This window comes from Sinocyclocheilus grahami, unplaced genomic scaffold (assembly GCF_001515645.1).
Source record: "Sinocyclocheilus grahami isolate Dianchi unplaced genomic scaffold, SAMN03320097.WGS_v1.1 scaffold602.1, whole genome shotgun sequence".
Classification (NCBI taxonomy): Eukaryota; Metazoa; Chordata; class Actinopteri; order Cypriniformes; family Cyprinidae; genus Sinocyclocheilus; species Sinocyclocheilus grahami.
In genome coordinates, this window is record NW_015505781.1 from 6,487 (window position 1) to 18,303 (window position 11,817).

The 11,817-nt window shown below is 38.7% G+C and overlaps 1 protein-coding gene across 1 annotated transcript; it reads left to right on the plus strand.

The window, feature by feature from the left end:
- The first annotated feature begins 1,595 nt into the window (after positions 1-1,595).
- LOC107557432 (arrestin domain-containing protein 3-like) lies at positions 1,596-8,513 on the plus strand. Its single transcript, XM_016240849.1, is given in 7 exon segments — positions 1,596-2,089; positions 4,637-4,718; positions 4,815-4,829; positions 4,832-4,988; positions 5,912-6,074; positions 6,341-6,483; positions 6,582-8,513. Coding segments are annotated over 7 exon segments (909 nt in total). The 5' UTR covers positions 1,596-1,809; the 3' UTR covers positions 6,651-8,513.
- Positions 8,514-11,817: the final 3,304 nt, after the last annotated feature.

The following is an 11,817-nucleotide window of genomic DNA, read 5'->3' on the forward strand; positions in this document are numbered from 1 at the left end:
TTACTGCAGTTTTGTTGATACTGTGTTCTTTTCAGAACATATCGCAGCTTATCTGTTTGTGCTTTTAACCTCCGTCCATTATGAAATAATCTATCGACTGTAACCACTGTTTGTATGAGATTCTTTACCAAAGTTATGATCATTATTTTCAAGTAAGACTGTAACAAGTCTGAACAAATATCTATGAAAATAAAAGAGGATTGCTCCACTGTGCTACAGTTATGGATTAAAATTCTCACAAATAATCCCAAGAGAAACTACTACATCACAAATCACCAGACACCAAAGGGCCTACCTTAACCCCCTGCTTAAATCTTTGTCTCACATGTTAAGTCCAAGTTTTAAAATAAAATAAACTTGAAACTCTCAAACATCTTAATATCAAAACCCAAAACGTCTTGCATTTTACTAGATGGGGATATGTCTGTTTCGCTTTAGGTAAATTCAAATGAGAATTTCAACAAATATCTCCACCTTCAACTCCACCTCACACAAAGGAAAATGCTAAGTTACTGTTCTCCAACCAACCCCTAGAGGGCAGCAGAAACCAGCGTAACTCGTTCACACACGCGCGACTAAAGCAAGACACAGAGGGACGCAAGAGTTTGTGCAGCCGTCGGGTGGCGCATAAGTTTTCATAACTGAACCATACTGTAGATCTATAGCAGATAAATGCAAGTGAAATTACGAAAATCCTCTATAGCCTAATACTGATCCGTGTGCCATCAAATGTGCTACTGAAGCTGCATATACCATGGAAAAGAGAATTTACACAACGTTTAACACAAACCCATTTAAACAGGAATCATGAAATATAGAAACAAGATATGAAATTAAGAATATAGAAATATGAAAATGTGGGGAGTGAGTTGGCCTAATATCTGAAAAAAAAAAATACTAAAAAGGAGGTTCCTACAAACACACAAGTTCAAGTGACATATATTATGATATAAAAACTGGTGCAATTGGTATCAAATCACCATCTTTATCAAAATGTAACATGGCAGCATGCCGTGAGCAATATTGATCTCTTTATCTGCACCTAAAACCATTTTTGCATTCAGGTGCAAACGGTAAAACAATATGTTGACTAAAATCAGATGTATTGTTTGAGTCCCAATATGTTGGGGGGGGGCAATAAATTGTCTAAGCTATATTTTGTTCCTTTTGTGCATACCCACTGAGAGTAACCAGAGCCCAACTTCACTTAATAATCTATAACATGTTACTCTATCACCAAACTGTTCAAATATGAATGTGGGGCTCTACCTAAACGTGTGTGTGGGGGGGGGGGGGGGGGGTGTTAGTCTCCCCTCCTGGTTTAGGAATGGGAATAATTGGACATTTTCACCCAAAAATGAAAATTCTGACATAGGACGTTCGTTGTCGGCGCGTCGCCGTGCGGGCGGGGCGGGGGGGGGGGGGGATATCTAGACTTCCACGTATTCTTTTAATACACTGATCAGCTGTTCTGTTATTTGTCTCCTGAGTCCCGGTCAGAGAACTGCACAAAAAGCGAGCGGAAGAAGGGGGACGGATAGCAGCCGTGCGCATGCGCACTAACTTGTTTTTCACAAGAGCAGCGCTTAAAGTGAGCCGGTGGCGAAATTTCGCTGTCTTTCATTGCAGACCATCAAGCCTTCACCGAGACGCGATAACAGCATCTTTTGCTGTTATTCAGCTCTCGCATCTCAATGACACTATCCAGTGTTAACTCTCGCTTTTTTTCATAAGAGATTATTTTCATAGACTTTGCTTTGTGGTTTTGTTTTGTCTACAGAACTTTGTACATTTTATTTTCTTGCCACCATGGTGCTAGGAAAGGTGAAGAGCTTCATTGTAAGCTACGACTGTCTAAATGACAGCAATGTCCCTGTTTTCTCCAGCGGGGACTCGGTCTCAGGAAGAGTTATTATTGAAGTCACCGGGGAGATTCGTGTGAAGTCACTTAAAATACATGCTAAAGGATTCGCAAAAGTTCGTTGGACAGAATCACGAAATGCTGGATCCAACACTGCCTACACTCAAAATTACACAGAAGAAGTGGAATATCTGAATCATAGAGACATCCTTATTGGCCATGAAAGAGGTAAGCATACAGATCAAACAAGCTCTCAGTGTAGATTTGTCCAGAAAAGAGCAGTTGAATGTACTGGTGGGTTGCTCAGTGGTCCAGGATGACATGACATACTTTGGATGCTGCACAGTACTTGTTGACCGGTGGACCTGTAGACACTATTGTGTGCATGCATATATCTTTCTTTTCCTTTTCTATTGTATTTATGTATTCACTTGTTAAATTCTATTGGCTTAATCAAACCGAAAAAAATACACCATATACACATGGAACATTACATGACAGACTCATCATTCATTAGAAATAATGAATTGGCAATAGACCTGGATGCCGCATTTTCACTATCCCGTTTAAATCAGCTAAATGCGTGATATTCAGCACATTTGTCTATTCTGACTATACTTCAGGATTCTTTCAGGTGTCAGTGAAGTAGCTTGAATGAATGGTGACCACACAGTTTGCTCATCTCATGCTACAGCCTTATTAAAATCAAGATTCGTTTCGGTGTTCAATCTATTCATTTATTTCGGAAAAATTACGTCCATGAATTCTATATAAGATCACATATTAAAAACAGTAATGACAGATCTTTCGGCATAATATCTGAAGTTTCCACCCATTGTTCGAAGCGGTTCAATCCTGTTTTGATGCAGTGTCTAGCCGTTCTTGTCTCTGATTGGTGGAGGCGTCAACGTGTCTTCTATGACATCATGCTTTTGCGGAAAGTGAGAGAAACAGCACAGCAGCAACTTTGCACCATGGCTGTAGTATGCAACCTATGCACAGAAATGTAAATGCATTCAGAGGTCCAATATTTAGTTGTTAAGGCTGACTGGCAACCTCTTTGCCCCCTTTTTTTTTTTTTGCATAGACTGTTGGACTCTTCACACGTGAAATTGTTATAACTCATGGCCTTTCTAAAATTCTGAGTAAATACATTCGTGGGTTATCTCGTTTCGCACTGTACATTTATAAACCCTTTGCATATTTATGACGAAAACTTCTCACGAGCTGTTTTGATAACTGCTGGTCCTTCGGTGGAAGTTTCTATAATTAGTTTGTCCGTTCTGACTGAAGTCACTTTTTAACGCACAAAAGCAAAAAATCTTTTCACTCCAGTTCACGCAGTTGTTTGACATTTTTAATTTTCTCGTACAGCGCGTTCCACAGTTTCTGCAACTGCACGGAGCTCATGAATATTTAATGAGCTAAGCACCGAGGCAGTTTATTGGTCGTCTGTTGCCAAACAACTTGCTGTTACGTTCTACCGCCGCATCGTTCCACACTGTAACGTTAGCATCAAAACAAAACACAGGGTTAACAATTTACTAGTGCGAACGGTTGCTTAACCCAGCGGTAAACGTGACATTAATACATCCACATTATATAATAACTTTTACATTTTTTTTTATTAAACATTATTCGAATACAAACACTTAAGGCATATTTTAACAATCATAAAGAAAAATGTAAAGAAAAAAAAAAAACAATACAGAGAAAAAAATATATATAATAATAATAAAAAGGGGGTGAGGGTCTTAATCTAATAACATGTATAAATCCAAAGCAGAAAGAAGTTTCAAAGCATTTCTGTCCATCATCCATTGAAGGGAAACTTTTACATATTCAGTCGGTTTTTTTTTTTTGAGAAGTTTTTGTTAGCCTGAGGTGGCTTCTAGTACAGGAAAGCTAGTCAATATTTGCCTAATGTTGAAACTCTTTGTATACAAATCAAATAGTGCATGTTATGACCTTGTTAGTTGCATGCGTGTTGTAATTTCATGCCCATGTAAAATTCTAATCTAAGTCATATCTAATTGTCTTTGCTGCTTCTGTATGAGTGATTGGTTACAATAAAAGTCCATTTGTTATTGAAACTGGTCGGTTTTCTGTCGTTTGTGATTTCTGGTGTGTGTTTTTTGGCATATTTCTCTCACGTGTTTTTGCTGAATGGGAGAATACTCCTGAGGTCCACGCCGCAGCACACGCGTAGATTCAATGGGAGGCTGCCGCACACCGAATGGGTAATGAGCGCGCCTGCACGGGGAAGCAGCCGGCTCCGGTTTAGGCCGGTCTTCTCTTGCTGGAGTCTGCCCTTGATTGACAGCTCCGTGCCTGTTTACCATGGCTCCTCTAAGCTGAGTGCTTAGCTGGCGAAACGAAAGTCGCCGGTGTTTTTTAGTGTTACACAAACAAATTATTTAACATTGGAATTTCGTTTCACATTTACCTTAGGATTCACGTGAACTGCAGTGGATCTTATGAGTAGTTCTTTCTCCCATTCAGAATGAATACTGAAACTGAATACACCTGTGCATAAAGTGCAATCATTATACTTGTGATGAAACGCTCATAATTCTTGGGTACAACATAATATTGATGCATATCATGATTTGCTGGGCTGTATGAGAATCAATCAACTGTTGTTTTATCAAAGTGTTTACATTTATGCATTTAGCAGAAGTGTATGTGTTTGAATAAATTAGATAATGTAATAAGAAGATGATCAATGCTTTGGCAGGTAAGGTATATTTGGAATATTATTCTCTTCTGTTTCAGATGATGATAACTCTGAGGAGGGACTCACCACTATTCATTCAGGAAGACACGAGTATGCATTCAGCTTTGAGCTTCCACAAACGTGAGTGTCGGTCAGATATGGCCCCAGGTAAAATGATTCACTTGAAATGCATATTGTAATTCTTATTCAAATGTTCTCTGTGTCACGCACATGCAGACCTCTGGCTACCTCGTTCGAAGGAAAGCATGCAAGCAGTTGGTGGCCAACATCCGAGGGGAGTCGCTTTCTTCTGGCAAGACGGAGACATGGAATGGAAAGATGCTGAAGATTCCCCCTGTATCTCCCTCCATCCTTGACTGCAGTATCATTAGAGTGGAATACTCACTCATGGTAAGTCATGTGCTTTTATAGTTTGTATTGATTTTGAAGTTTTATGGGGCGCACATAAGCTTACCGATCATCTCTACAAGTGCTGGTCATCTCAGTAGCTTAAAAATGCAAATAATTCAGTTATATGAGTGTTTTCCATGTCGATTTCAAGCAGCTGAAGGATCATTTCCTTGACAGCCCCTCTTGCTTTTCCACACACGCAGCACTATGAATGATAATAAGATTATGTCAAGTACTCTCCGGCACATACTGATAAGAAGATCAGCCCAAAATATCTGATGAAATTCAGGCCATTGAGTGTTAATGGCTTATTATCCCCTCAAACCAATCTGTTACTGTGTAATAGTCAGGACCCAGGATCTGAGTTTACTATTTTAATTAATTCAGCTCTAAGGAAACGTTGTTGATATGCTGTGAATACATAAATAATGTTATTTTCTTGCCTTTTTCTGTGATTGAAAATATTCTGGTACAATGAATGGGTTATCCCTACTTGTTTTAAGCAGGCTCCTTGTATTCTGAAATAAATGAATCCACTTAATAAATTGTGACCTATTAAATACTGTTTCCTGGTCCAAATCTCTACTCTGTTATAAGTGAGAATACCATTTCAACAGCTGTTTATGAGCACTCTTCATGTCTAGCACTCTAAAAATCACAGTATACACTACAGTCTCTAAGCTCGCAGCATCCTGGACACAAGTATTTTAATGGTTAAGAAAAGATGAATTACTTCCTGGCCAACTGAGATTTTGGCATTGAGGTAAAGGTTAGGACAGCACACTGTGGTTGTATATTATAACCGTTTGTTTGCTTTGAGGATCTGAAGGAGCATTTGGATCTGGAAATGCTGAAACGTTTTTTTACAAAGGTGCACTGTTTGTGAAATGATTAATTTTATATCCCAATATTTTTATTATCAGGTGTATGTAGACATCCCAGGAGCCATGAACCTGTCTTTAAACCTGCCCCTGGTGATTGGCACCATCCCTCTCCACCCCTTCGGTAGCCGTACATCTTCTGTGAGCAGCCAGTGTAGCATGACCATGAGCTGGTTAGGCTTGGCCCTCCCTGAGAGGCCTGAAGGTAAGGAACGTTTCCTAGGTTGTCAATTAGTACCACTTGTTTTAAGGGGTGTTTGCAATATATGAAGATGGAGGTCATGTGATTTGAATCTGACTTTTTTAGATTACACAGATAGGAAAGTCTGTAGAAGTCTTCTAACTTGTTGCTTAACGTTTCTTTGAATAAGACACCAAAAGAGGACATGTAGATCACATTGTGTGCAAAGGTGAAACCTATAACGTGTTTGGCATGGTAACAGTATTAACATTTGCTTTTGCTGTACGCAGCTCCTCCAGCCTATGCAGAGGTGGTCACAGACGATCAGAGGCAGAGCTGTCTGGAAGTGTCATCAGGGCGGGAGAACTTTGATGGCCCGCTATTCGCTTATATCCAAGAGTTCCGCTTCCGACCCCCTCCACCCTACTCCGAGGTAAGCTTTTAGTTTAGTTTTGGTGGAAGGTGTGAAGCTTTCAGCCATGTTTAAGTGCATTAATCTCACGGCTGTTTCTCTGTTCCCCTCTCCATCAGATTGATCCACATCCAGATCAAGCCACATCAACTGCAGAGCACAGACTCGACACCTGCCCGTCACGCTGAGAAATGTATGGCATGAGTCCAAAGCGATGGGCTTAAGGAGCTTTCACTTTTGTTTATCTCCCGATGACAGTGATTGGTCGCTGTCACCACCGAGAGAAAACAACCCTCTATGGGAAAACCCAGAAGTGAGGGCGCAGAGAGTCACTGGCAAATTACCCGACCCAGATATTCAGCCCCTGTGATGGGACACGCCCTGTCGGACTTAGCCTGCAGAGCTTTGTCAAAGTAGTCACTTTTCTCATGCTTTTCGGTAAAGGTTGACAAAGAACACGCAGACCTTGTCCGAGATCTGAAGAGAAATGCAAGAAAACACTACGACCGCAGCCATTCGCAGTACAGCTGAGAGAAACGCGATTTTTGATTTCGATTTTTTTTTTGCACAAGTTCGTTTTTCTCGCTTGCGTTTTTAAATCAATGATTGTTTTATTTCAGTTTTTAGCCTTTTAGACTAAGCGATTGCAGGCTCTTGCATGAGCCGCAAGCAACGCAGAGAAGATTCCGAGGAATAACAAGACTGAACGGACTGACTTAATGCACTGATCTTGTTCAAGTTCTTTTGAGGTCTGTAGTGTTCATTGATTGTGTTTCCTCAGTCGATAATCTGCTCATGGTAACATGCTGTCTTGACGCTCTTGTGACGTTGCCTCACCAACTCGTAACCCGGGTGTGGCTTTTGTTTGATTTTCTCCTGTTCACATGGACTTTATTTTCAGTTCTAAATGTAGAATACCTTTAAGCCAAACGTGGTTTGCTTGGTGTTAAATTGGTTGCACGTGTTGTTTGATCAAGGAGCAACAGTCCAGCTCATGCCACTCATGTGCGTGATGGGAGCAGAGAGATAAAACAGGGTGGGGTCTGGGCAGGCAGCCTGAAGAGTTTGTTGCCTTTCTGTTTGTCGTGTGTAGCAGTGCCGGCTTCAAGATTGCACTGCTTGAAAAAAGCACTCAGTCTCAGGTGATCTTCTCACTTGCCAAATGATGAAAACAAAAATGGTGTAGATTATGTTTTGATTGCACTGTTTCAGTTCAAGGTAGGAGACTATAGAAGGATCTATAGTCTATAGAATTTCAGATTCAGTTTTGAAAAACAGATTCAATAAAGAGAGGAGATATGCACAAAGATGCAAGGCAGCTTTCAAAGACTTATGACATTCCCTTTTTGTCCTGCTGCTCCAGCAGCCACAATGTTTCTTCAGATCAGTGAAGCCAGATGTGACCCAAAGGATGGCACAAATGCTTGAAAAGCCAAGCTGGGTAGCAAAACATCCGGAGACATCCGAATCCAGTTGAAATGAGTTGTACATTTGTTTTTAAAACTCATTCAACTACAGAAGTAGTTTAGGCTCTGATCATGCTTGGCCTTCATTAAGCACTTTTTTTTACTAAAATAAAACTGCTCATGTCTGGTTGAGGTCTGGAGAAACAATTTAAACAATTACCAATGTATATAGTTGAAGTACTGTTTGAATTTGTAGAATTACTCATGTCTGCATACACAGCGTGTTTGTTATATGTTCATCTGTAATGTTAGGGGGTTTATGATTCGACAGCAAAGTGGTCTTAACATAGTGGCCTTGATGAACTGATCTTAACATGCTTTATCATTTATGCTATCCTCAATAATCATCATCCTGTTTTATTTCAGTCCTAGAGATAACTGTTTAGTTTAAAAGGGCAAAAAGGGAAAACCAAAAAGTCCTTCAAAGCGTGTGTTGATCATGCCACTTTTGAGTTGAATGGGTTTTGAATTTGTTTTTTCAGATATGAGTTCTGATGATTACTGTTGGGCATTCAGTGTTTGTTTTCCAGACAAACGACCATTATACAGATCCTCTTGTCTCGATTATTATGGGAACAATAGCTGTAGCACACCTCAGAGAAATGGATGACCCATTTCAGAACTGAAGAGATGATTATAAGAAGCAGAGATCTGCTTCTCTGTTGTGTTTTATAGTTTAGAATTGAACCAAAATTGGCCACTAATGAAAGAATAAGCTTAAACGCAAAGAGAAAAGTGCTTCTTTTTGTGGTTGGTCAATACTATAGTCTAACGCTTGGCCTTCCGTGTAGTCCAGTGTTAAAGCTAAACTCTTGACTTTGTCAAGAAACACCTTTAGTGGGAATATGGTATGTTTTATAAATTAAGTGCAATATTTCTTGAGTTTATTTTGTCTCTGTGGTATATTTTGTCTTATTTCATTGTGATTTCATTTCAGAGATCATTGTGAACATTAAATAATGAATGAAATGTATGTTCATAATGGTTTTAACATTTCTCTTAGTTCTTCCTTGGAAATAAATAAATGTCTAAAAACCATAATTTCTGTTGTACTTCTGTTTTATTCATAACAAAGCAGCACTATAATGATTCCATCAATCTTTACTATGCTGATATAAAGTGCATCAAAGCAAACAGTCTGCTGCTCAGAATTAAAAAAGTCAGCAAGACCTGAAATATGGACACATTCAAAACAATTTCAATACTGGTCCCTCACTAACAACAGCGCCCCCACAGGCCGTTCTAGCTGTTACACAAATTGAGTCAATGAAAACGGTTTTAAGTGAAACTTCTCCATATGCATATACTAAACACATGTTAATTTAGTGCGCACATACAAATCTAATTTAGACCATTCTCTATAAGAACCTTTCTTTTTTTTTTCTTTTTCACATTTAGTACTTTGCATCCTTGTTGCTTTAAAGATGCTGATCATTTCAAGATAAGGTTGAATCCTCAAGGTGTTCGACTTCAAGACGCCAGCTTGGTTTAGAGGGGCTAACCTTCTGACCTCAGGTTATCGGATGGCACTAAGGTCAAGAAAGGACCTTGGGGCCAAGTGAGGTACTAAACTTTACCCAGCAGGGTCGCTTAAAAAAAACTAACACATAAACTGAGGTTCATGTTAAAACTGGCCAAAACATATAAAAAAAAATTGGGGAATTGTACACCGTGCATGCTACAAAAAAAGTTTTTAAAAAATAAGATAAAATAAAATAAAAAATACCATTAAAATATAAAATAAAATAACCATTAAATAAAACTATTTAGCGTACAATATATTATTAATCTATGACCATTGTTAAATTGGTATTTGCATTGCCTGAGGTGAAGTGTGAGGTTACGTACTCATTTTGACCACAAACTGATTATTGATTTGCAACTCAGTCATGACATATTTAGAAAATCATTAGTAGTTGCGTCATTCATGTGTTATGTTTATTGATTGGGTTTTAGAATGTAGACTCGCATGCACAGGACAGAGCCTGAGGGGTCAGGAGAACGTCTCTCCACCTCTCTCTGTGTTTCTCGTGAACTACATTTATCAAAAGATAATGTAGAATTTTTGTTGCTTTAAAGCCCTCAGGTCTGGTTTTACTTTCAAATTGCTTCTTGCTATATGTAAGTGTGTGTGGGGGGAGAAAATAAGATAATATGAAAATTAATTAATTTATTATTAACCTAAATTTATATAAATACATTCAAATTCATTATAGTGAATACTACTAATTAAATTAACTGTGTAAAATAATACATATTACTGTAGTTCATTTCAATTTATTTTGAAATAAGTACCGTATTATTAACTCGTTATAGCATATATTTGAATTATTATATTTCTAACCTTACAGCCATTTAGACATAAGTTGTTCAGAGAGTTTCAAGTTTAAATCTGGATTCAGGTCAGTGTAGTGATTAGGCCTCTCAAGAACATTCATATTCCTCCCTGTCAGCCACTGCTTAGTTGTTTTGCTAGCGTGCTTTGGGTTATCATGCTGAAAGATCTTACCTTATTTTTTAACCTGAGGGTTGCTGTTTCACCAACTGAAAGATAACACGAGGCACTGAAATGTGAAATGCCTGAGTACATCCTCACAGCTAGCGGGTGTATTACATAACTCTACAACAGTATTGTCTTCTCTGCAGGCAGCTGAGGGCTGCTTCCAGGATCTATGATGAGTCAGCTTTGACCCAGCACTAAATTTATTTTGAAATAAGTACCGTATTATTAACTCGTTATAGCATATATTTGAATTATTATATTTCTAACCTTACAGACATTTAGACATAAGTTGTTCAGAGAGTTTCAAGTTTAAATCTGGATTCAGGTCAGTGTAGTGATTAGGCCTCTCAAGAACATTCATATTCCTCCCTGTCAGCCACTGCTTAGTTGTTTTGCTAGCGTGCTTTGGGTTATCATGCTGAAAGATCTTACCTTATTTTTTAACCTGAGGGTTGCTGTTTCACCAACTGAAAGATAACACGAGGCACTGAAATGTGAAATGCCTGAGTACATCCTCACAGCTAGCGGGTGTATTACATAACTCTACAACAGTATTGTCTTCTCTGCAGGCAGCTGAGGGCTGCTTCCAGGATCTATGATGAGTCAGCTTTGACCCAGCACTTTATTCTGTCCTGCTAGGCCCCTACTCCATTGACTGTTGTAGGTCAGGCCCTTTGTACGGTGCTGACCCTGGGCCCCAACAAAAAGAGAGGTGGGATTACTAGCAATGACAGCTGCTGATTTAGTCCATGCTGACGCTACACAGGTCTCAGCTTTTTCCAATAACTGACAAATCCTACTGCCATGCCTCCTTACCAGGAGCCTCACGCTCAAAGTGGAATATTCAGATGAAGCTTCTAGAAGGATATGGTCATGTGCTTGTAACTTTAATATCGTGTTTTTAGGATGTTTAATATCTTGCGGTTTTATATACAGTATATGCAGTATACAGTATATACAGTATATAATATCAGAGATGTGGCTGTGATCTTTTATTTAAACAGTTATGACACCAGTTTGCGAAAAATGCCCCAACGCAATTTCCTCATATCTTCTGTTTATTCTTTATTAATCCTCACTGTATCTAGTTTCAATCTCTGCAGCTCTATTCGATCTGTTTTCTTTCGCCTATGGCATCCCTGACATTCTGTGCCTTGTAAAAGAGCAGATTTTTCATATACCAGTGCTAGAGAGATGACTGAACATCTCACATTGTTCTCATCAAGAGCAGGAGAGGAGCACACTGACCTGGAGACCATTTTGGAAGAAAAAAAAACATTAGCTTGATATAACACTTTATATATATATATATATATATATATATATATATATATATATATATATATATATATATATATATATATATATATATATATATATATATAT